This window comes from Rhinopithecus bieti, unplaced genomic scaffold (assembly GCF_001698545.2).
Source record: "Rhinopithecus bieti isolate Rb0 unplaced genomic scaffold, ASM169854v2 scaffold_9656, whole genome shotgun sequence".
In the NCBI taxonomy this organism is placed as follows: domain Eukaryota; kingdom Metazoa; phylum Chordata; class Mammalia; order Primates; family Cercopithecidae; genus Rhinopithecus; species Rhinopithecus bieti.
Window position 1 is genome coordinate 454,313 of NW_016806205.1, and position 27,397 is coordinate 481,709.

Below are 27,397 nucleotides of genomic sequence, written 5' to 3' on the forward strand. Positions count from 1 at the left end.
ACAAATCTGCCTTCATGGAGCTTGTAGTCTACTAGGACGAAAAATCTTGCACTCAAAAATTAAAAAATCCGAAGTGACATCATCCTCCCTTTGTTATTAATTTTTTATTTTATCTTCAATTAAAAAATCCTAGGATAATATACCAACCTACTGCCCTTATTCTAATAAAAGAAACTTTTTTAGAATCAAAATTAATGCCTTTTGTGAGTTTCATGTACAAAAATGTAAAACCTTGAATCATTTAATTCTCAGCCTTCCTATTTTTATTATAGGGTAAAAGAGTAATTTATTGGTCACTTTTCATCTATAATACATAAAGAACTAATAATATTGATAAATACATTTTTCCTAAATTTCCTCTCAATTTGTTGAAATCACTTGAATTCTGAAGTTTTTAAATAAATCCTGTGAATGTATTTCTGGTAAACTGTCTAAAGNAATGAGGACCTGAACAAAAGGAACCCTCATACAGGTACACTGTTAGTGGGAATGTAAATTAGTACAGCCATTATGGAAAACAGTATGGAGTTTCGTCAGAAAGACTAAAATAGAATTAACATATGATGCAGAAACCTCACTTCTGGGTATCTATCCAAAGAAACTGAAATCAATATGTTGAAGAGATATCTACATTCCCATGTTTATTGCAGCACTTTTCACAAGAGCCAAAATGTGAAATCAACCTAAATGTCCATCAATGAACAAATGGCTTTAAAAAAATGTAGTACTTATGCACAGTGGAATACTGTTCAGTCTTAAAAGAAGGAAATTCTTCTGCAACACCATGAATAACATCAAGGACATTATGCTAAGTAAGATAAAGCAGGCACCAAAAGACATATACCATATGATCTCACATAGAGGTGGAATCTGAAAACATGAAAGTCATGGAAGCAGAGAGTAGAATGGTGGTTACTAGGAGCTAGGTTGCTGGGGAGGAATGTGGAGATGTTGATGAAAGGGTATAAAGATTCAATTAGACAGGAGTAAAAGGTTTTAAGATGTATTGCACAACAGGGTGACTACAGTAAATAATAATATATTGTTTATATAATAGCCAGGAGAGCAAATTTCAAATGTCTCATCACAAAAAAAGTAAGAGAAGTGATGGATATGTTAATCATCTTGATTTAATTATTTCATATTGTGTACATATACGAAAACATTTTCCACAGATATGCATATAATTAAGATTTCTTGATTGAAAGTAATATTTAAAATAATCTGCTCTCTAGACAATACTAAAAGAAAACTGTAAGTCCAAATCTATCCTAACTTATTTATAATCAACACAGAAAAGTCTTGTACATTTTTTTGAATCATCAGAAGATATTTATTTCTACTGAACATCAAAATAAAATCCAGTGCAAAACATTGAACTCTATGCCAAATGTCAAGGAGTAGGAAACACTAAAATAAATAAAACAAATCTGCCTTCATGGAGCTTGTAGTCTACTAGGACGAAAATCTTGCACTCAAAATTAAAAAATCCGAAGTGACATCATCCTCCCTTTGTTATTAATTTTTTATTTTATCTTCAATTAAAAAATCCTAGGATAATATACCAACCTACTGCCCTTATTCTAATAAAAGAAACTTTTTTAGAATCAAAATTAATGCCTTTTGTGAGTTTCATGTACAAAAATGTAAAACCTTGAATCATTTAATTCTCAGCCTTCCTATTTTATTATAGGGTAAAAGAGTAATTTATTGGTCACTTTTCATCTATAATACATAAAGAACTAATAATATTGATAAATACATTTTCCTAAATTTCCTCTCAATTTGTTGAAATCACTTGAATTCTGAAGTTTTTAAATAAATCCTGTGAATGTATTTCTGGTAAACTGTCTAAAGAAATGTCAAGGGAGGAAAAGGACCGGACTTCCAAGCTTTTATTAATTTGTTGTAATTTTATTCTCATTCCAAGTAAATATTCATCTTCATATCTGATTTTGTATTTGTAACTATATATTGTATTTCTAACAGAATGATGCAAAACCTATATGCACATACCTTAAAACCTGTTCCCCCAGGCCCCTAGTGTGTACCAGTGCTCCAAAAGAACACATCCAACAATTTCAGGATTTGGGTTTCTAACAGAAGACACAGTAAACATAAGACTTACTAGAGGGAGTCAGGCAGTACAGCCAGACTGGACTTGAATGAGATAACTGTCTCATGAGAGGACACTGCCCAAGAGGAATGATTCAATCCAGGAAGAGGAAGGCTGATCACATTTATGTAGAGGGGATACTTTGACAGAACTAGATCTAGATGATTCAATCTCTCTTATTATGATCCCCCAAGAGAAAAAAATCTAGAAGTATTTTGAAAGTGAAATGAGTCTGGGCCAGAAAGCAAAAGGAAAATGAAAGCAAAAAGGCCATTTAGTTCCAAAAGCCTTGACTAGCTTCTCATGCATTAGAAAAGGGACCAACACATAAGATAGATCCAAAGCTTGGATGTTAACATTTTTCAAGACACTTAAAATATTGGATGAGCTTTTCTGAATAACAATAATAAAAAAAAAACTAACACTTTTGGAACCCTACGTACCAGACACTATTTACATATATTAGGCTCATTAATCATCCTAGTAACCCTTTAAAGTGAGTACTATTGTTATCTCCATTTTACAAATGAAAAAACCAAGGCAGAGAAATGTAGTAAGCAGTATAAAGTCACACAGAGGATAAGAGGCTGAGACAGGATTCACACCAGGCAATAGGTCTCAGGAGTGAGTGGACTTCATTCTTTACTCCATGTCGAAAGGCACTGGGAGCGAGGAGGAGGCAGCAATGCACAGGGGAAAATGATCCCTCTTGACAGAAATCCAAGCAATATCAAAGTTGAATGCCTTCTTCTCTCTCTCTGAGAAAGAAGAAATGAGAAGACATACAACAATATAAAAATAATTTGAAATGGATTGCAGAGTACAAGGATGTGACTTGGAGATGTTTTAAAGTAGAGAGAGAAAACTCTGCAAACCTAAGGCATTCCTCAGCAGTCCCATGAAGGATGAGTGAAGGAAGATAAGAGGGTGGGTGGACACTGATGGATATGGAAGGAAACAACCAGTTTTATAATTCCGAAAACCCCACTTGGAGAAAGGAGTTGTCAAGGAAATAGATCTTTTAAATCTTCAAGTATCACACATCTTAGGAATCCTGAGCTTTGAACAGTGATATTTCCTAGTTCTCTGGTTCCAGTATATTTCAAGGAGGCATTCCCTATTCACTGCTCAGGTACTTATTTCACTCAGTATGTGTGTTTTCAACCACTTAAGGCTTTTCCCCTTATGACTGCTTTTTAAGTACTAGAAAGGGCCAGCTAGGGATGAGTTATGTTTGTTTCACACTAAATTGTTTCCTTAAGGTCTGACATATATATTCTGCCCCTTCAATCTGAAGAAATAGCCTCCAGGTTTTCAACTGTTTTTATCTGTGTGATAAATCAGGTACCTGTGAGAACCAGCAATGGTTTATTACTATACTTTATCCCTAAAACAAAAATACTCATATTCATTTGAATGACAGAAAAAGAAATGCATGAATAGCTTACCTGTGTTGTCCTCTAATGTGGCATAATGCATTCAACTGGCCATAATTAATGTGCTTAGACTTCTTCAAGTCTGAAAAAAAAAATCAATTAAAAAACTGAGTAATTTTCCATAATCTTATTAAGCAAGTATATAAATAGAGTTTAACTGCAAACATTCATCATAGTGAAAGAATTCAGTGACTATGGAAGTGAGGTATTAACAGTCTTTGATACACAAGTCGAACTGAATAGGGTGATTCAAGTGAGGAAAGAATTTAATGTTTTTTATGGATGTCAAATCTGTTCTGGCATTTTTTTTATTTCCAGTAAATGCTGAAGTTTGTCTGTGTTCATATAATGTCACTTCTCTTAAAGCAAGCCATGCAGAAGCCCGATCCAATACTGTTAGAAGGTGAACTGGTTCCAGAACTTCAGACATGACAATTTGAGTAAGAGTTTTCTTAATTTGTCTCTCACTTTCACTCTTGCCCTTTGATTCAGTCCTACATATGCCGGCCTATTCAGTCCTATGCAGGTCCCCATCTTTGGTTCCCCCTCTTCAGAGCACCTTCCAGTGTCTGGATTGTTTGCAATTCCTTCTAAAGATCAAATGTAAGTAAATCATAAAGGAGTCTTTAAGAGCAGAAAGATAGTAATCATAGTCAAAAAGCAAACTAATTGTCATTCTTCTTCAGTGCCAGGACGGGCTGACATCCTTCAAATTAGATGGAAAGGAAGATAGAGTATTGAGTATTATAGCATCTTTACAATGATGGGCAGTCACATTACAGGCCTTCTGGTTACTGCAGAAGAATGAGTGCTGTTAGAACTGTTGTTAAAAAAAAAAAAAAAGCAATAATAAATACTCACTTAGGCATATTACTTCTTTCTTTAGTGAAAAGTTATTGAGAAAATCAGTGGTTTAATGCATTTCTCAAACGTTAAAAAATGCATTCATTGACCGCATTCTAATTATGAAGAATTGGAATTTGACATCCACATTTATCTGTTTTAAAACTTTTAGTTTTCTGACTCATAAAATTTGACTTCGCTTAAAACGTTGTGATCCTTTAAATTAATCACCAATAACAAATTGGTTATTAATCACCAATAACAAACACTGCTTTTCTAAATTAGAAATTGAAATAAGGGAAATTTAAGCAGACAACTGATTGCTATCCATATAAATCATATCATTTAATAAACTTGGAAATACTGATTACATGATTTAGGCATTTTCTTACCCACATTACTCAGGTAAAGCCTTAAAAAACAAAACAAAAAAAAATACCAAATTGTGTATTAGCATCATATGGAATAATTTATTTTAAATGAACCAAGCTATCAGCTTAAATATATCTAAACTACCTTTTAGTCTACTAATATTTCTGATACATAAAATCTTAATCATAGATTTTTATATATACATATTAGGAAGGAACTTTTATGAAATATTCTTTTAGCCTATTTTTCTAATGGTGTTCAAGAATAGTGTCAGGACAGGAAAGGGAGATGATGCCACAGACATTCGGAAAAAAGTCAGGGTTTGAGAAATTCTAACTACAAATGGGAGGCTCTAAAAAGGTAAATATTCTTTATTCTTCATTTAAAGCAGGTGACCAAAAAAATAAGAATTATAGAATAGAAAAAATAAGATTAAGAACTGCTAGCAAAGAATAGAAAGATTAAACTACTACTTTGCTTTTTATCTAACAGTAACATTGCCTGAGAAAAGCTATAGCAGTATAGGTCAAGGCTTCATAGTAGGCTTGGAACAGCCAAGTAAACTCAAAAATAGAATGGGCTGGATAGCACTCACAGCCTAGTAGAAGAACACTTTAATTCATCAAAACATCTCTTTGCTGATCCTCAGTTCTGAGAGGTATTTGTCGCAAGGCTTTTTCTGCGGAGGGTGTTGAGCAACATAATGGATGTTGCCTTTGAAAGCAATTTCATTAAAAAGAAAAAAAGCCAAAGGCTTCACCATGAAATTGTAACTTTGTAAAGAGCAGATGTTGAGCTTTTCTTGCGATCAAATTTAATACAGGGATAAAGTTTAAAGAGGTTCAAAGAAAGTACAAAGTTTACATTTGTTTTCCAGTCTTGTTTTTCCCTGATGAATTTGCCTTAGCCTGGCTTTTGACAGAAGCAGAGAAGACTTAACCCTATAACAGAGTTAAAATCAAGGGTTTAGACCAGAGTATATTTGAAAGAGGGTTAGAATATTAATTTTTAACTAGAAACCCACTGTGCAATTAAAAAACCAATTATCTTTATTGATATAAGGCCCACTGTATATTATTGGAATAGAAAAGCTAAATTGCAATGTCTTATGTGAGTGTTATATTGGTGATCATTTATATGTGTTAATGATTATTTAAGGTAGATATATCTTCATATGTGTGCATGTAGTAAATTAAGTATGCATGTGATGGAAGTTAGAAATGGTTTTTGTTTTAAATGTAACTAAATTATTTTTCCCCAACAAGTTTTCCTTTAAGAGGTATATAACTACCCTTTACAAAAAGCTGAGAGGAAGCAATAGAATAAGTGAAGCCTTAGAAATTCTGTAAATACATAGCCACAATTTACTCAGAGACCAGGCTTATCTGAGTGGCTAGGAGGCAAGAAAGAGATGGACAGTATAGCCATAGAAAAAAATATCACATTGATCCTGTGGAAATGTCAGAGCAGAGTTAGTGGGAAAACAGCGTAAAATGCCTTCAAAGTAGTTAGAATACATACTCTAATAATTAATCCAACGATAAATGGAACCTTGCTTAATATGATTTTTAGAGCACAAGCAGCAGTTCAGCAGCCATAGCAACAGAAATACTGGCAACAAACTTTTTGTAGTAAGAATAGCAGCCCTTACACAATAATAAGCAGAAGGTGAATTCTAGCATAGGACCAAAGTACTGAACACGAAGCTGGATGGCAGAAAATAAAGAAAAGGATCCTTCAGAGACAATAAGCATAACTAAGTCTTCATATATACTTGGATTAGTGACTTAATTACGGGAAGGAGTATGTTTAAAATAAGTCTAAACCTATCTAGTGAGGTCACTAAACATACGTATGTTAACGGTTCATAGTGTATCTACTCATTTTCAACTAGTTTTGTTTTCAAAAATCTCAAAGCTAACTTTTTTTAAAATAACATAATATTAGATACGAATGAGGCACCCAAAAAAGGGTTAATAAATAAACCTTCAGCGGCCAAAGAATAATGCCGAATCAAAGTCTTCTATTAATAAACGCTGGTACACTGACAGGGACAATTCCCAAGTGTGCCTAGATTATCCCTGTTCATTGGGTGGGTTAAGATGTTAAAATAGAACTGCATTACCCGAGAAGAGAAAATGGGGGCAGCAGGGGAGTGGTGGTGGGGAACACACAAAAGGGAAAGGGGGCAATGTTTTACAACCAAATTATCAAAATAACTTCTCTTTATACCACAGCAGTTTTGGAAAAAATAATCTACATTTATCTTTTCTATTTCCGGCGCAACCCAATTCAGCTCCTCCATCCTACTATACATTAATCGTCTGGCCGTTCATTATTTTTCGAAATTGCTTCATTACAGATCATCGAGGACCCCTTTGTAAGATCTAGTCAAATAACCTCTTTTCAGTCTACATCTTACCCCTGTGTGATGTTTGACACAAAGGTTCTTACTAAGGTTTTTGTGAAACTGAGAGGTGACAATGTGCTAGGCAGCCCTCATTCTCAGCGCTCCTCCGGCCTGCGGTGTCCCACTCTGGCGGCGCTTGAGGAGCCTTCAGGCCCACTAGGGGCACAGTGGGATTGCCTCTCTGGGGCTGGCTGAGGCCGGAACTGGCTGCCCTCTGCTTGGCCGGAGGTGTGGAGGGAGAAGGGTGGCCGCGGGAACCCTGAGGCCCTGCGGCCTCGCGCGGCGCTCACAGGCAGTCCAGTGCAGGCGAGCGCGGCCTCCGCGGGCGCTACACACAGAGCGGCCGGCCCTGGCCGCAGGCCAGGCCAGCGTATGGGGAGCTAGGGGCACCCATGCCAGCAGGCTGCGGAGGTTGGCGGCCGGTCCCCGCAGCAGTGCGCGGCGACTGGTGCTGCACTCAAATTCTGGCCGGGTCTTGAGCTGGCTCCCGCGGGGATAGGGGCTCTGGACCTGCAGCCCGACCATGTCTGAGCTCCCCCACTGTGGTGGGCCCCCGCAGGGGGCAGCCTCCCCCAGGGGGGCCCTTGCTCCGTGGCGCCCGGTCCCATCAACCATCCAAGGGCTGAGGAGTGCAGGCGCGACTGCTAGAGCTGGCGATGGGGCAGTTCGCGCCTGCAGCCCGCAGTGGCAGGATCCACTAAGGTGAAGCAGCTGGGCTCCTGAGCGGGATGGGGACTTGAGAACATTTTATATCTAGCCCGAGATTGTATGTGCACCAATCAGCACTCTGTATCTAGGCTAATCTGGTGGGACTAGGAGAAGTTTTATGGGCCTAGCTTAAGGATGCTAAATACACCCAATCAGGTAGCTCTGTGTCCAGCTCAGGGTTTGTAAATACGACCAGTCAGTAGCTCTGTGTCTAGGCTAACCTAGTGGGTGAACTTGGAGAACTTTTCTATCTAGGCACGATCTGTTGTCAGGCTCAAAGGATTGTAACACGGAGCCCAATCAGCACTCTCCTGTCTACTCAAGGTTTGTAAATATCAGGCCAATCAGTATAACTCTGTGTGCGCAGGCTCAAAGGGTTTGTAATACACCCAATTGGTAGCTCTGTATCGATAAAGCTAACCTAGGTGGGGACTTGGAAAACTTTTCTGTCTAGCACTCTGTGTCCGGCTCAAGGATTGAAAATGCACCAATCAGCACTCTGTCAAAACGGATCAATCAGCTCTCTGTAAAGTGGACCAATCAGTTCTCTGTAAAATGAACCAATCAGCAGGATGTGGGTGGGGTGAGATAAGAGAATGAAAGCAGGTTGCCCAAGTCAGCCAGCAGCAACCGGCTCTGGTCCCCTTCCACACTGTGGAAGGTTTGTTCTTTTGCTCTTTGCAATAAATCTTGCTGCTGCTCACTCTTTGGGTCCACGCTGCCTTTATGAGCTGTAACACTCACTGCTAAGGCCTGCGGCTTCATTCCTGAAGCCAGTGAGACCACGAATCCACTGGGAAGAAGGAACAACTCCAGACATGCTGCCTTTAAGAACTGTAACACTCACCATGAAGGTCTGCAGCTTCACTCCTGACAGTGAGACCACGAACCCACCAGAAGGAAGAAGCTCCAGACACATCTGAACGTCTGAAGAAACAAACTCCGGACACACCATCTTTAAGAACTGTAACGCTCACCGCGAGAGTCTGTGGCTTCATTCTTGAAGTCAGTGAGACCAAGAACCCACAAATTCCAGACACAACACCATTCTCTCCTTTCTTGCTTTCCCCTTATTAGACTGCTCCATTGAATGCTGTCTTCTTCCCTCAAACATTGATGTTGGCCAAGAATCCATTCTCATTACCCTTGTCTTCTCTTCTCAGCTTAGATCCTCTTTTTGAATAATCTTATCTGCATTCATGTCTTCAATGATCACATTGATTTTAAGATACTCAAATCAAACTCTCTAGACCAGATCTCTAACCAGTGCTCCACTAATATTCACGTGAATGTTGCCCAGGAAAATTAAACTCAAGATAACCAAAACTTCACTCAAAATTTCTCCCATGTTTATTTTGCCACATAAAACATGATCCTCGCCTGAATTTTGTCTGGATTAAGAAAATCCCTACCACTTATAATAACTTTGTCACCAATCTATCTTTTGTTAACTTTTAAGTTCCAGGGAATGTGCAGGGTGTGCAGGTTTGTTATATAGGTAAACGGGTGTCATGGTGGTTTGTTGTATGCATTATTTCATCACCCAGGTATTAAGCCTAGTATCCATTAGTTATTTTTTTCTGATTCTCTCCTTCCTCCCACCTTCCACCCTCTAGTAGGCCTCAGTGTATGTTGTTCCCCTCTATGTGTCCATGTGTTCTCATCTCTTAGCTCCCACTTACAAGTGAGAACATATGGTATTTGGTGTTCTGTTCTTGAGTTTGTTTGCTAAGGAAGATGGCCTCCAGCACCATCCATGTCCTTCCAAAGGACATAATCTTATTCTTTTTTATGGCTGCATAGTATTGTATGGTGTTTATGTACCACATTTTCTTTATCCAGTCTATCATTGGTGGGTGTTTAGGTTGAGTCCATGTCTTTGCTATTGCGAATAGTGCTGCAGTGAACATAAGTGTGCATGTGTCTTTATAATAGAACGATTTATATTCATTTTGGTATATACCCAGTAATGGGATTGCTGGGTTCAGTGGTATTTCTGTGTTTAGGTCTTTGAAGAATTGCCACACTGTCTTCCACAATGGTTGAACTGATTTACAGTCCCAACAACAGGGTGTAAGTGTTCTTTTTTCTCCACAATCTCACTAGCATCTGTAATTTTTTGACTTTTTGGTAACAGCTATTCTGACTGGTGTGAGATGGTGTCTTAGTGGTTTGACTTGCATTTCTCTAATGATCAGGGATGTTGAGCTTTTTTCCATATGATTGTTGACCATGTTTATGTCTTCTGTTGAGAAATGCCTGTTCATGTCCTTTGCCCACTTTTTAATGGGGTTTTCTTGTAAATTTGTTTTAAGTTCTTTATAGATGCTAGATCTTAGACCTATGTCAGATGCATAATTTGCAAAATTTTTCTCCATTCTGTAGGTTGTGTGTCTATTCTGCTGATAGTTTCTTTTGCTGTGAAGAAACTCTAGTTTAATTGGCTCTCATTTGTCAATTTTGCTTTTGTTGCAATTGCTTTTGGCATCTTCATCATGAAATCTTTGTCCACGCCTCTGAATGGTATTGCCTAGGTTGTCTTCCAGGGTTTTTTTTTTTTTTTTTTTTTTTTTTTGAGGCCGAGTCTCGCTCTGTCGCCCGGACTGGAGTGCAGTGGCCAGATCTCAGCTCACTGCAAGCTCCGCCTCCCGGGTATACGCCATTCTCCTGCCTCAGCCTCCCGAGTAGCTGGGACTACAGGCGCCCGCCACCTCGCCCGGCTAGTTTTTGTATTTTTAGTAGAGACAGGGTTTTACCGTGTTAGCCAGGATGGTCTCGATCTCCTGACCTCGTGATCTGCCCGTCTCGGCCTCCCAAAGTGCTGGGATTACAGGCTTGAGCCACCACGCCCGGCCCCAGGGTTTTTATAGTTTGGAGTTTTACTTTTAAATCTTTAACCCATCTTAAGTTTTGAATATGGTGTAAAAAAGGGGTCCAGTTTCAATTTTCTGCTTATGGTTAGCCAGTTTTCCCAGTACCATTTATTGAATAGGGAATCTTTTCTCCATTACCTATTTTTGCCAGGTTTGTTGAAGATCAGATAATTGTAGATATGTGGACTGATTTTGGGGTTCACTACTCTGTTGCATTGGTCTATGTGTCTGTTCTTATGCTGGTACCATGCTGTTTTGGTTACTGTAGCCCTGCAGTGTAGTTTAAAGTCATGTAGCGTGATGGCTCCAGCTTTTTTCTTTTTGTTTAAGATTGCCTGGCTATTGAGGCTCTTTTTGATTCCATATGAATTTTAAAATAGTTTTTTCTAATACTGTGAAGAATGTGAATGACAGTTTAATGGCAATAGCATTGAATTTATAAATTGCTTTGGGCAGATGGACATTTTAATCATATTGATCCTTCCTATCCATGAGCATGGAATGGTTTTCCATTTGTCTGTGTCATATCTGATTTATTTGAGCAGTCATTTATAGTTCTCATTGTAGAGATTTTTCACCTCCCTTGTTAGCTGTATTCCTAGTTATTTTATTCTTTCTGTGGCAATTATGAATGGGAATTCACTCATGATTTGGTTCTCCGCTTGTCTGTTGTTGGCGTATAGGAATGCTAGCGATTTTGGCACATTGATTCTGTATCCTGAGACTTTGCTGAAGTTGCTTATCATCTTGAGAAGCTTTGAAACTGAGAAAATGGGATTTTCTAGATATAGAATCATGTCATCCGCAAACAGGGATAGTTTTACTTCCTCTGTTACTATTTGAATACCCTTTATTTCCTTCTCTTGCCTGATTGCCCTGACCAGAACTTCCAAAACTGTGTTGAATAGGAGTGGTAAGAGATGGCATCCTTGTCTTGTGCTGACATTCAAGAAGAATGCTGCCAGCTTTTGCCCATTCAGTATGATGTTGGCTGTGGGTTTTTCATATATGGTTCTTATTATTTTGAGGTACGTTCCTTCAATATCTAGTTTATTGAGAGTTTTTAACATGAGAGAATGTTGAATTTTATCAAAAGCCTTTTCTGCATCTATTGAGATAATCATGTGATTTTTGTCTTTAGTTCTGTTTATGTGATGAATCATATTTCTTGATTTGCATATGTTGAACCAACCTTGCATCCCAGAGATGTAGCCTACTTGATCATGGTGGATAAGCTTTTGATGTGCTGCTGGATTTGGTTTCCTGATATTTTGTTGAGGACTTTTTCATTGACGTTCATTAAGGTTATTGACCTGAGGTTTTCTTTTGTTGTTGTTGTATCTATAACCAATCTTGAGATCTTATTCTGCCCTTTCCTCTTCAGGACCAAAGTGTTACAAAGACTGTCAATTCTACCTCTTTTTAAATATATCCTAAATATTTTCAAAATACAGTTGTCCATCAATATCCATAGGGTGTTGGTTCTAGGACACCTCTTTCACCCCTCCAACACAAAAATCCATAAATGCTCAAGTCTTTCATGTAAAATGGTATATTTTCAGATAACCTATGCACATCTTCCCATATAGTTTAAATCTTCTCTAGATTACTTTTCATGCCTAATACAGTATAAATCCTATTTAAATAGTGTTATACTGCATTGTTTTGTATTTTATATTATTTTCATTGTAGTAGTATTATTTTTTATTTTTTTCTAATATGTTGGATCCCAAGTTGAGTCTGCACAGGGAAACCTCAGATACAAAGGACTGACCGTGTGTCTCGTCTTATCCCAATGACAATAAGGATTGTCGTTAAACAGAAGTCACAAAGTAGGGCCATGTGATGTGTACGTTGTGAGGTAGTACTATTCACATGCTTGCCACAGTTCAATATCTTATTTCAGGTTCTCTTTGAATCTCACCTGTAATACTGCAATAATCTCCTAACTAATGTCCCTGACTTCAGCTTCTTCCTCCCCAACACATCCTCCAGGCTACTCTCACAGTACTTTCTAAAATTCTAATGTGATTGTTAAACTTTCTTACTTTAAATCCCTTTGTATGTAATCATGATTTTTATAATTGTACCTAAATTAATTTCTGTGACCTCATTGAAGACTACCCTTTAAGTTCCTCCCCAATTCTCCGTTTTGGTTTTGTTTTTTTTTTTTGTTTTGTTTTGTTTTGTTTTGTTTTGTTTCGGAGTCTCACTCTGTCACCCAGGCTGGAGTGCAGTGGCACAATCTCAGCTCACTGCAACCTCCGCCTCCTGGGTTAAAGCCATTCTCCTGCCTCAGCCTCCCAAGTAGCTGGGACTACAGGTACCCGCCACCATGCCTGGCTAATTTTTTGTATTTTTAGTAGAGATGGGGTTTCTCCGTGTTAGCCAGGATGGTCTCAATTTCCTGACCTCGTGATCCGCCCACCTTGGCCTTCCAAAGTGCTGGGATTACAGGTGTGAGTCACCGCGCCCGGCCTCATTCTCGCTATCTTTCAACAACGCATGTTCTGAGTGCTCCATGAACATATCTTGTCCTTTTGATATTATATTCTCTTTGGATCATTACTCAACTTAAAAAACTCATCCATACTTTCAGATCCACCTCAGAAGTTAACCAGTGACAATTTTTGAAACCCGTCTTCCATAGAAAAAGGTAAATGTATTTTCCATTGTGCTCTTGTAGCACCACAAGAATAGTTGCAGTTTATGAAAAGAAAATCTTTCTTTACGACTTTTTAATTTATATCTATATTTCTTCAGATTTATGACGATCCCTTGAGGACAGGGTCCATTTTCTATTCATCTTGAACTAAAACACTAGAACTTATCATAATGATTGGATTTAAATACTATTTAGTAAATTATAATGAATAAATAATAATAATGTGACTCTAATTTGTCAGGTGAGAGTCAGTTCCGTGCAATGAAAATCAAACCAAGGAAAAATAACAAAGGCAGGTAAGTGGAAATAAAAATGTTATTAAAAGAATACTTTCAAAACTCTAGAACCACCCTGTTTCTTGCAGAAGATCATATTTCATTATTTCATCTCCAATCTACATGAGATTGAACATCAAGTCAATCTCTTTTTTTGGCATTAAAAATCTATTCATCATGACAGACAGCCCACTAAATAACATAAAGAGTAAAAAATAGAAGTAGGGGGAAGGAGCCTGGTCTTCAGTAAAACTGAAGATTAACCATATTTTCTAACTATGAATTCTGAAGAATATCAACCAAATAGTGAAACATCAATAAACTGTAAAAGAGATACAAGAGAAAATGCATACTTCTCTTGTTTGAGGAAAAAGGGAAGAGTTTTCCAGGGGAAGCTGATACAGCTCTGAAGGATGCAGTCATTAAACCTTACTGGAAATGGGAAGATGTTCCGACATGGACAGACTAAAGGGATACCCTTGAACCAATGACATTCATGAAAGGCGGGGTTAAACAAAGGTCCCACATAACAGTCATTTTTTTTTAGAATAAAGTTGTTGTGATAATACAGAGGACAATGTAAGTGGCAATCCACATAGAAGCAGCTGATCTCAGTCACTGAAAAGAAATAGATTATGGCCAAATAACTACACAGAACCTTTGGAATATAAATGATGACAGCACGAATTAGGGGCATGTTGTTTAGTGAAGAGAACAGAACAGAGTTGATGAAAAGTGTTCAACATTAACATACAAGAAAATTCAATCTGTCTGCTGAACCAGTGCACTCTCCACCACCGTTTATTTTCCAACAAGTAATCTACCTTCAAAAAATAACCACTATTTAATAATCCTGGAACCTAAGCACAATATGCTCTAAGGGATAAGGTAAAAATGATTAATTTATAATAGCAAATAAAAATCAAATAGTACGCACCAGAGTAATAATTATGCCAGGAAGTAAGTAAAAATCCGTGCTTTTCCATCTCTCTGTCTCTGTCTCTCTCTCACACACACACACACACACACACACACACACACAGCTTTGATGAAAGAAAAACAAAATTATAAGGCATTAACCATAAATAAGAAAACAGAAAGAAATTACAGGCAGGCAATATTCAGGAAATAAGAGGAAGATAACATAAAATTATGGCAGAAATAAATTCCATATTGGAAACTGCAAAAATGACAAAGATTTAAGAAAATATAGTCATAGACACAGAGGCTAATACACTCAAATAAATAGGAAAAATATAAACAAAGGAGAAAATAACAAATGAAAATAGGGAGCAGATACTATATGTAAAAATGATTTCTGAATAAGAAAACAGAAGTAAGAGTAGACAAAAAATGCTCAAAGATATAATGCAAGAATACTTATATAAACACTTGAATCTGGAGAATTAAATATAATACCATGACCCAGAAAGGCAAAGAGAAATCATGATACATGATTTACAAAAAAGATTAGATGTTCTAGGTGTTACTCGATTAGCAACTAATTGTTACTATATTTCAAAGATAAAGAAATAATTATTTTAGCAGCAAGCCAAAAGAGGAAGCCTTCTACAAGTGTGAAAAACTTTGGTCACAGACTTCTCCACAGCAGTGTCCTGGCAAAGAGTAGGGCAACCTCAGGGAAGAAAAAAATATGACCCATGAATATTATTCCCCAACTAATAAATATGAAACCTCAGAGATATTATTTGGATATCAAATTTAGCCTAGTAAGCACTGGGTGAAGAAATCACATACCCATTCAACTAAGACTTAAATAGGATGCAAACTATACTAATAAAGTGTAGGCAAATTTTGTAAACATTAACATAAATAAATTATTCATAGGTTATGATGGAGCTAGTATAAATAATGAGTAACAACTGTGAAGTTTCAGCAGAGGAGAACATGTAATATATATCTGTACATATTCCCTTACAAAGTAGATAATTAATAGTTACAGTTTAAGAAATATTAAAAATAATAAAGGCTTAATATTTAAAGATATGAATATAACCGACCAAAGACATAAATATTTGTTGTAACAAAATCAATATGTGAAGAGGGAAATTTTTCTCATTTCATACTAGGTTATACATATGCATTATCTAAAGTTGATAAATTAAGAAACAGAGATTTGATTTAGGTATAGAATCAAACTACTAAACATTTTTGTTCCAAATTATATACCATCAAAATTCATAAAGCAAAAACTGAAGGTATAAATGGAGGCAAAATAAACCCCAATAACTTCCGTTAGTCATCCAACAAAAATCAAATAGAAAATGAATCGCTAAGGATGTAGGAGATTTTACATATATTAATCATGTACCAAATTTTATTCTTAAATCAAAAGAGGATATTAAAACTAAAACTATGAAACATAAAGTAAAAATAGTGAATCCTTTCATGAACCTACAGAGTATAGTTAAAGTATTTCTCTGAAGAAAAAAATGATATTATAAGAAGAAAGATAGAATAAAGTAAAAAATTAGCTTTTAACTCAAGTAGTTAATACAAGAAAATTAAAATACATAAGAAAAATGGAAAGGAGAAAACAAAAGCAATTAATAAATTTATAAAACAAAAAATACAGAAAATAAAAATCAAGAGCTGGTTCTTTGGAAAGAAAAAAGTAAATCACAGGCATATCTAAAAAAGAATGGCATAAGTACCCAACATAAGAAAATTGGGAACTAACTAACAGTATATATATCATTAAAAAGAAATTTAAAAATAATGTTTTACACAAAGATATAAGGTCAAAAAAACTGAAACTAAAGAAAAATGATTTTTTAAGGAAAATGTATCTTATATTTGACATTAGAAGAGACAGAAAAGCCTAAGTAAATTAATTGCCTTGAAAAGCTGGGAATAATCTCAAAGCAATTTTCCTCCACCACAAACAGACACACACACACATACACACATACAGAGGCATCAAACAAGGCATTATCACAGTGGATTCCATCAGATCTTCATGGAAGAGACAATACTTTTGCTTGTTAAATATTTCAGAACATAGAAAAGTTTTCAAATTTATTTGATGAAGCAAGCAAAACAATTAGATGCAAATATGACAAAACATGAAAAAGGAAACCAGAGATTAATCTCACAAATACACATGAATATTTTCCAAAAATATATATAAGAATATAGTGCCCAGCAACATATTAACCAAGATCATACAACAAAGTAAGATTTATGCAAGTAATCAAAGAAAATTCAATTAGTGAATATAGCAATATAATTTTCCACAAGTTGAAATTTTTAAAATTATAATCTCCCCAAATACAGAAAATGTATTCAGTAAAATTCAACATAGTTCTTAGCAGCTTAAGTTGAAAACAGTTTATTTTATTAAAGTTGGTAGGTAGATCAAACCAAAAGATAGAATCATGTTTAATGTTGAAACACCAGAAGCAATAGCATTAAATTCAGGAATGAGATAAAGATATACACTAGTGCTACAAATTTCTGAAAGTACCAAAGGACACAATTTAATAAAAGAAATGCATAAGATACAGAAATTAGAAAGAAAGATACAAATCAGTTTTTGCTATTATTATAATTATATAGATAAAAAACAAATACATAAACCAGAAACACATTAGAGTACTTGCTGAAGTGGCTTATTCCAGAAGTAACTAATTCAACAGCTGGCCCTTTTCCTTGAACAGTGAGTCCTAAGACCAATGGGACAGCAGCAGATGGTAGACATCTATGCCAGGAGTAGGTGAGGTGAAAGGTAAGGTATCACAGCATCCAAGACCAGGGTGTGGAGGGCATCCACGTTAAGGTGGGCCTGTGCAGAATCTCAGAACAACCAGGTGAGGACGGCAGTTGTGAGGTGTGAGGCAGAGGGAGTGTCCCAGAGCTAAATGTCAGAATGGATGGCAGTGAATATGGAAGACAGATTACAAACAAGGAAACTGCTCAAAGGTATTATGATAAAGCTAATAGGAGAAAGCTTTATCACTTCAGAGATGGGAGTTAGAAATACAGAAAGGGAGAAGATAAGAATGAGCCTGTGGTGCTGCATTAGGATTAAAGAAATCAGTGTAAACTCATAATTTTTAAAATATATATATATATATACTGATATACAAACAAATATAAATGTGACTTTGTATTCCCTAGATCTGTCCACTGAGAGGGCCTGGGAGCAACGGCATCCTAAGATCAAGACACACAGAGCACCCACATCTTAAATTTTCATTAAAATAAGACAGGGATCTTAGGGAAAATGGCTGATTCCAGGGATCAGATAAATAAAGTATGAAAAGAGCTTGAAAAATCTCACTGTGTCAGAAGCAAAGAAATGCTCAAACCAACTTAAAGTGGCTCCCACTGTCTAAACTGTGAACAATGTGATCCAAATATATAATTAAAGTAACTCCTTAAAACTCTTTGAATAAAACAGAAACCCCACAGTTCATATATCTAATTTTTATTTTTTAACCCAAATAAAAAATGGTCAATGTATCTATTTAATGTTAATTTAATATTTCATGAGAAATGGAATATTTATACACCTTAAAATACACCTTCACAAAACATATTAATTTAAAAAGAGAAAAGAGTACATTTACAGCTGGAAAGTTCTCCATATATCACTTTAATCATTACTAAAGTGAATATCATCAAGAGTGGGACAAACTGAGATCATATGGTCCCTGATAAGATGGAAGGAGAACATGAAATCGCTCCCATGATATTTCTGACAAAGATATCTACCTCAAATCTAATCATGAGGAAATATCAAACAAACCAAATTGAAAGATATTCTATAAAATAACTACTTTGTAGTCTCCTACTATTAAGGTCATGAAAGTCAAGGAAAACTGAGAAACTATTCCAGACTGAAAGAAATTGAAGAGATAAGACAGCAAGATCCTGAAGAGTCAAAGCAATCTCAAGCAAAAAGAACAAAGCTAAAAGTATCATACTGTCTGATTTCAAAATATAAAGCTATCAAAATAGTATGGTACTGGCATAAAACAGACACATTGACCAGAAAGACATGAGATTTTGAATTGGATTGTTTTACTAGAAAGGCCATTATCAGAACAACTGACCAAATTTGAATGGGGTCCAAGGATTAGATTACAGTAATGTATCAATGGTAATTTTCCTGATCTTGATAGTTGTATTGTAATTATGTAACAATGTTTTTTAACAATACACACTAAAATATGGGGATGATGGAATGTCAAATTGCTCTAGAAAAATAAGTTCCTTCAATCTGAACTTCCAACATCTGTAAGATTATTTCTAAAGATTTTAAAATTTAAATTTAATATTTCTCACATACCGACTTTACGATTAGAAAAAGATATCATTCATAATAGAAAAAAGATAAAATACCCAGGAATAAATTTTATTTAGTGACATACAAGAACACTTACATAAGTTTGAAGCAGGAAGATGTATTTATTTATGGATTTATTGTTTGGTAGACACAGGATCTCACTATGTTGCCAAGGCTAGTCTCAAACTCCTGGCCTCCAGGGATCCTCCCATCTCAGCCTCCCAAAGTGCTGGAGCCATTGAGTCTGAGAAGGAGGTAGACTGAGCATTGTAAAGATACCAGTTATTGAGTAGGAAGACTGAATATTATAAATATGTCAATTCTCCACAAATTAATCCTTTTTTAAAAAGAAAAAAAACAGGGTCTTGGCCAGGTGTGGTGGCTCACACCTGTAATCCCAGCAATTTGGGAGGCCAAGGTGGGCAGATCACCTGAGACTGGGAGTTTGAGACCAGCCTGATCAACATAGAGAAACTCCATCTCTACTAAAAATACAAAATTAGCCAGGCGTGGTGGTACATACCTGTAATCCCAGTTACCTGGGAGGCTGAGGCAGGTGAATCACTTGAACCTAGGAGGCAGAGGTTACAGTGAATCGCGATCATGCCACTGCACTCCAGTCTGGGCAACAAGAGCGAAACTCCACCTCAAAAAAAAAAAAAACACAGTCTTGTGCTGTTGCTCAGGCTGGAGCACAGTGGCATGATCATAGCCCACTGAAACCTCAAATTCCTGGGCGCAAGCGTTCCTCCTGCCTCAGCTTTCTCAAACGCACAGGCAACAAAAGTCAATGTAGATAAATGAGATTACGTCACTCTACAAAGCTTCTGCACAGAAAAGGAAACATTTAACAGAGTGAAGAGACAACCCACAGAATGGAGAACATATTTGCAAACTAACCTATGATAAAGGGGTAATATCCAACTCAAACAATTCAATAACAAGAAAACACATAGTCCAACTTGAAAAATGGGCAAAGGGCCTGAACAGACATGTTTCAAAATAAGACCTATGACTGGCCAACAAAAAAATGGTCAATATCTCTAATCATCAGGGAAATACAAATTAAATCCACATCAAGATACTACCTCACACCTGTTAACATGGCTACTATCAAAAAAACGAAAGATAAGTGTTAGAAAGTGGAGGAAAGGGAACCCTGATATACTGTTGGTGAGAATGTAAATTCATAGCCATTTTGGAAAGCAGTATGAAAGTTCCTCAAAAATATTAAAAATAGAATTACCATATGATCCAATAATCCTACTTCTGGCTCTATAGTGACTCATAAAAATTATATAAATGTGATTATATAAAATGTGATTAATAAATACAATTATATTAAAATAGTATATATAGTTTCTTCATACTGGAAAAGTCAGGAGAGTCTTTGTGGAGACTAAAGTAATTTACAAAAACTCTGAAGAACTGAAATAAGAACAAACAGAGGAAGAGCAAAGGGAACCCCAAACACAGGAAACATGAGCTAAGGCATGACAGTATGGTGAAGATTATGATGGTGTAATTAAAGGAATGGTTTTCCTATCAGCATGGGAACTCTCCAGCTCTGTTCCTTATAGGCCAGATTAAGGTACAGTTAACAGTGTTGCTAGGCAACATTGCTTATGATAACAATGATCTTGGATTGATGACTTGCATTTGGACTGGGAAGCACTACAGATGATGTATGAATACCTGATGAGCAGTCACTGAAATGAGCTACCCTTGAGTACCTTAACTCTTGTAATTGAGAGTTTTCTTACAGGAAAGTTGGAAGCAGTGCCTTCAGAATTTTTATTAAAAACGATGGTTTATGAGGGTTTTAAGCCAGGGCAATTCAGCATCTGCCCTATGTGACTCCCACTGCCTTGAACCTGAGCTACTATGTAAGTAGCCAAAGAGGGCTGGCTGTGTGGGCTGCAGCCTAGGCATCTGGGGACTTCTTCCACAGAAGGGGAAACCCTAACAGTGTCCTTATGGAAGGCTGTAACTTTACTCCACATATGTGCCAAGTGTGTCCATCTGAATGTTTAATTTAACCTTTGAAATCTTCCTATACCTCTAATCAGTATTGGCAGATAAGCTTAAGGAATAACAATTAAAGTGTTTTAGCTGTAGAGGAGAGTTACATCAATGGAAGAGATCAGTTCCGTGAAAGATGCTGCAGAACCAGCATCTTCAGTTGGCTGAAGGATTGGTAACATGGAACTAATAACAGGACTAATTTCTGAAATAGACTGATAGAGTAGTAGTCTGAGACGCAGGGGAGACCTAGCCTGACATCTAGTGGAGAGATGTGATTTGCAAGGCATTGCAATTGACTTCCCCATTTCCTGTTTCCTGCCTGAACTCCCAGGTACCATCTAGCTCACATTTAAGTTCTCACAGCTTAATTTCTAAAGACCACTTGAAATGTTTTGACACAAAGTACATCAAAATAGTTATAACAGTAGTAGGAAAAAAAGACTAAATGTTTGCTTTACAATAAAATATCCATCTTTTCTCCTTGGAATTAAAAATTTGGCTTTTATACTAAAAAATTAAGGCAAGGAAAAAATTTTTCAATACTTCTGAATTTTGTGATGGCACATCCCATTGCGACTATCATTGATTATACAGATACAGAAATGGACACATTCAACCTTTTTCCCACCTTTTATTCCTTCTTGGAATTTTCATTCTTATTTATTTTAGTTCTTTCTTTTTCTTAAACTTGGTTTCTTTATACATTACACAATCCACTTCCCTGTTTTTCTTCTTCACTGACAAGCCTCCTTTTTTTCTTACCTGCATTCCTAAGATTTGAATGGTTTAAAACTTTTAAATGGTACAATATTCACTTTTTCAAATATATACCTTTAATCCTTGGCTACCAAAGAACTGAAAACTCTCAAAGTATAGAAAATGCCTTTGAACTCTTAGGAATGATGACACAATCTTTTCAGATTTGCAGTAAATGTAAAGCCATAAAATGAAAAAGAGCAAAGAAAAACATTCGCTTAAGAGTACTATCTTGTTTCCAAATTTCTTGATGTGTCTCTGGTCTTATCTTGAATGCTTTTTTTTTTATTTCCTCCAACTCATATGTTGGAACAAATGAAAGGTATCTAGAAATGTCTGGTGAACTTAAAACACTTTTGGAACTGGAAAAGCACAAAAATTTTTTTTCAAGTCAACCAGTAGTCAAAATGGAAAGCATATTTTTAAACCCATTCTTCCTCAGAAGAATAAGCCTAATTAGTGTGAAGAAAATAGAGTAGCAGCAAATTTACCCAAACAAAGGAAGTTAACTGGACCATAAACCAAATAGTGAAGAACAGCTTCTTGCCTTCCATTAAAAATTTTTTAATATAAGACTTATAAGACTTATTTTTTTCCTTTTTTTCTGCCTCTTCAGGAAAACAACTTATAATAATAATGGGTCATATATATACTTAAACCAGATGCCATTTCACTTATGTGGTAAAATTGTACAGTTTGCTAGCTATAATGTTTTTAAAATAAATCTCATCCAGAATGAAAAGTGGAACAACTCTTGCTTTTGAGAGCATTCATTCTTCCCCTAAGGTTAGCAAACTGTGAAGAATCCTGAGACAGAAGTCAAAGAGACCAGAAAAGGAGAAGACTTGAAAGTTTCAAAGAAGAAAGAACCATAAGCAGTAAACTAGCTCAAGAAGCTTAACTACTTGAAGTGTCTAAGTCTGAATTTCAGAGTCAACAAGATAGCAGTGAAGGAGTGTTTGAAGATGTGTGACATGTTGCCTCCCATACATTAATAGCATCTAAGAAGCCAAATGGGAAAGAAATTCAGGGCAGGAGGTAAGGGGCAATCCAGAATGCTGCTAGCTTTGCTGTTGTGAGTAGAGAGAGTTCGTTTACACGGAGGATGCTATGAGGAGCCTCTGCTACTTAATATCTGTGTGAACCTTAGTATGAAACCTAAGCCTTATTATCCTTAAGTGTAAACTGGAACACGTATTAATTTTCTATTGCTGCTGCAAAAGATTGCCACTGCCTTAGTGGCTTAAAACAATAAAAATGTATTATCTAACAGTTCTGGAAGTGAGAACTCTGAAATCGATTTCACTGGGCTAAAATCACATCAGCAGGACTGCAATCCTTCTGGAGGCGCTAGGGAAGAATCCATTTCTTTGCTTTTCCCTCTTCTAGAGGCTGCCTGAATTCGTTGGCTTTTGTCCCCCCTCCATCTTCAAAGCCAGCAATGGCCAGTCTAGTCTTTCTCATCTTTCTCACATATCTTTCTGAGTGACTCTCTTGCCTTCCTCTTTCGCTTATAAGGGCTCTTACAACTGTGGCAGGCACCTAGACAATCCGGAATATTCTTCCATCTCAAGGTGAGCCGATTAGCTGCTTTAATTGCATGTGCAGCCTCAATTCCCCCTGACATGTAGTATAACCTATTCATAAGTTTTGTGAATTAAGGCATGGATATCACTGGGACCATTATTCTATCCACCGAAGACACAGAGTTATTGTAAAAAATACATGAAATAACGTAACATGCTAAATGTTTACATACTAACTATAGAAAGCAGTCAATTAACAATATTCACATATAAATACAGAGAGCTGGGGCACGGTAGCTCACGTCTGTAAATCCCAGCATTTTGGGAGGCTGAGGCAGGCAGATCGCGAAGTCAGGAGATGGAGACCAGCCTGGCCAACATAGTGAAACCCGATCTCTACTAAAAATATAAAAATTAGCCAGGCACGCCTGTAGTCCCAACTACTCAGGAGGTTGAGGCAGGAGAATTGCTTGAACCTCCGTTGTGGTAAACGGAGATCGCACCAGTGCACTCCAGCCTGGGCAACAGAGCAAGACTTCGTCTCAAAAAATAAATAAAAATAAATAAATAAATAAATAAATACTTACAGAGAAGGTGAATGAGTCACTAAATACAACCTAACTCAACAAATACAAAGTATCGAGGATGTGTATAATGGCTGAATTTTCTCTTTAGGTATGTAAATGTGCATTCCTATTTATGCCCATTGCCTTTTAAACTCATTTATATATCCTTTGTAATGCAGGTTCAGTCATTTCATAAATTGAAAGCATTCACCACACATTGGCTTCCATGAGATCATTGTTTCAGCAGCAAGACAATCAGTGTTTGCTAAGGGAAATTGTTGCCTTGCTACAGTTAGCAAAAAGACACAGTTATTAAGGCAAGCAGGGCACATCCTCAAAGAGAAGTCTCAGACATAGAAACATCAAGTGGGAGCCTCTAAAGAGAACACTGGGAGCTCCACCGCTTTCCATTATGCTCTATTCAGTTCTGAGATCTAAATTGCTGCTGATTTTTCATCTTTTAATCACTTCACAGAAGTTAAGTGTCCTTGGGAGGCACTACAGAGGGTAGCACAAATCTCATCTCATTGATTCTAAATTAATTTGATCTTTTAACTCCCAGCTACTGAGTTTCCTGGGCTTTTAAAAAATATTATTTTATGGTGACTTTTATTTTCTTTTTCACAAATGAAACCTGAATAGTAGAAGCTGTGTTTCTTCAGCAAAATTGCACTTAATTCTTATTTCCACTCAAGTAGAACTAGAAAACTTTGACCAGATGCAAGAATGTTTTCATGATAATACAAATGTACAAATGGAATTAATTTTGTTTACCATAAGGATTTTATCTAACATGATTCAAGACATCAGTGTACCTGTTCAAGGAGTATCAACTGCCACCTGTGATACCTTTTAACCTGGAGACTATGAACATTAATTTTTTAAAATGTATTTGGAGAAATTAACTCTCACAGGAAGGGAAAAGGATGCATGGCTTAGCTTCTTCAAATCAATACTATAAATCTGCCTAATGAATAACAAAATAAGAGTTAATGCTTTATTGAAGTTGAAAAGGGTCACAAGCATTACCTCTGTTATCCGGATATTTTTTAAAAATCTTAACTAACACTGGGGACTCATACATAAGTCAGAATGATGGTGTTCATAAGTCAGTGAAGGAGTGTTTGAAGATGTGTGACATGTTGCCTCCCATACATTAATAGCATCTAAGAAGCCAAATGGGAAAGAAATTCAGGGCAGGAGGTAAGGGGCAATCCAGAATGGTAAGGGGCAATCCAGCGACTATCAGATCAAATAATAGATCTATAAATTCTATGGCCATAAGAAGTGTTTACAATCTTAAGAAAATGTTATAGGTTTAGACCAATTACATAAAATGAGAAAATACTGTCAATTGTATAAACTTTGAAATATCTAGTTCTATACTTAATTCTTATAAGTAAAAGACTAGAAAACTAAAAAGTTAAATAGGAATAAATTTCACAGTCAGAATAGTAGGAATTATCTTTTTTTCCTTGTCAAATTGAAATGAGAATTCTCCTAGAGAATATTAAGTATTAATTATCCCATTAAGGGTAGTAGGACCAACTCTTGGTAGGGAGTAGAAGATCTGCTAGAAAAAGGAACGTGATAGCTGGCGGAACATGTGGCCTCTCTGAGCCTTTGTTATCTTTCATCTTTAGAAACCTTTCAATGTATCTGAAGCTCTAAGAGTTCATAAAGATCCTCATTTTACAAAGAAAAAGTACTTAAGACCTAGAGTACTGAAATGACTTTAAGTAGACCAAGCAGGATTTACACATCTATGCTCTTTCCATTCCTCAGCACTGTCAATAAGATTGCCAATATCGCTATCAACCCTGAAATAACCCCAGTTGTCATATCTGGGGTAAGAACCACTGAAAACAATGGTAGATGAATGAGAACACCAAAGTATTTCCCACTCACTTGGTATACCGTGAAGTGGAGGAGGAGGCACATTGTTAATAGCTGTCATATGAGACAAAATTGCTGCTGGAAGAGAAGACATAGGCATCTTGATGGCTCAAAGGCAGAGGACCAGAGGCTGCTTGAGAGGTAAATGATCACTCTGCCTGCAGGCTCATAAAGCAGAACTTCAAGGTCCTCTCTGATAGGCTGAATCCTATGGAATCTTCTTGTTCACAGTTCTTATCCATTGTTTGTGCATTTCCAAGAATAGAATCTAGACCAGGAAGAACTATGCTATATTTTAGTCCAGTGGAAATCATGAGTAGGACTTTATGAGCTATAGAGAGTAGCAGTAATGAAGAAGGAAATTGTAGCAGACAAGGCCGATACAGCAGAAGCAACAGCACTCATGAGTCTAAGTGAAATGAAAGTGTTCACTTCCTTGGTCTTCCATAGTCCAGAGCCCTTTTCCTACCTACCAAATGTTTACACTGGGTATCACAGGCCCTTTTTGAACAAGCAGTAACAGGGATAGCATATTTATACTGTTCTTCATGGCTACATACATAGGGTAAACCATCCCTTCTAATTATCATACACCAATAAACCCACCCCTGCTTACATTTAACCATATTCTGCTAGAGTGTGGTATATTTTTTTGTTATTTTCTGCTACTTCACAATAATTAAGAATAGTTACAACGGCTAGGATTTAGAATCCTAACTAATGTATCTTTTGATGCTGTGTATTATCTTCCAAGGCCTTTAAAAATATGTTCCTGGTTTCATAACTGTTATAGTGATATGGACAGGAGACAGGGAAACACTGGGGGGTAGAAGAGGGCAGTTCCCTGGTAAAGGCCCCACCCTCAAGCCTGGAGACCCGCAGCCTTAGATGGGGACAGGCATTCCTGTTTTGCACCTAAAAGTTGCCTTTTGCCCGCCACACACCCCATCCTGTACCCGTATAAAGCCTGAATCCCAGGCTCCAGAAGCAGATGAAGAGATGAGACAAATAGATGAACGGCAGAATGACATGGCAGAGAAAGTGAGAAGAGGAGGAACATCCAAACACTGAGAGGAGTTCAGTCGCTGGACGATCAAATTCCAGGGGAAGATCATTTTCCCACTCCAACCCCTTTCCAGCTCCCCATCTCTCCTACTGAGAGCCACCTCCACCACTCAATAAAACCCTGAGTTCTTCCTTCAAGCCCATGTGTGACCCAGTACTTCTGGGATGCTGGGCAAGAATTCAGGATACAGAAAGCTGTCACACTGGCCCTCTACCCTTGTGAAAAGGCAGAGGGTCCGTTGAGCTTGTTAACATCAAGCCATCCGTGGAGGGCAGGGCTACAAGGGCACACTGTAACACATGCCCACTTGGACTCCTGCACCTGTCCGTCTGTGTGCTCCCCTTCCCCGCAGGGTTTGAGCAGCAGCGACTATCAGTCAAGCAGGCAAACCACAATCCTGTCACACATCCTGTGAGGGGAATCAGGGAACTCTCCCATTTCATCAGGTACTATACAAAAGGACTGTGGCTCTCTGACACCTAAGCTGGACTAGTAGAGTGTTAACCAACCATTTCTTGAGCAACTTCATCTAGATAACATTAATAACTAGAAT

The 27,397-nt window shown here is 36.9% G+C and overlaps 1 protein-coding gene across 1 annotated transcript in view; it reads right to left on the reverse strand.

The window, feature by feature from the left end:
* The window catches only part of CNBD1 (cyclic nucleotide binding domain containing 1), a 379,193-nt gene extending 353,242 nt beyond the window's left edge, over positions 1-25,951 (reverse strand). The window contains exons 1-2 of the mRNA XM_017875201.1: positions 25,791-25,951; positions 3,565-3,634 (exon numbers count right to left, since the gene is read on the reverse strand). Coding sequence (XP_017730690.1) covers positions 3,565-3,634; positions 25,791-25,878 — 158 coding nt within the window. The 5' untranslated portion in view covers positions 25,879-25,951. The remainder of the gene's footprint in view (positions 1-3,564; positions 3,635-25,790) is intronic.
* Positions 25,952-27,397: the final 1,446 nt, after the last annotated feature.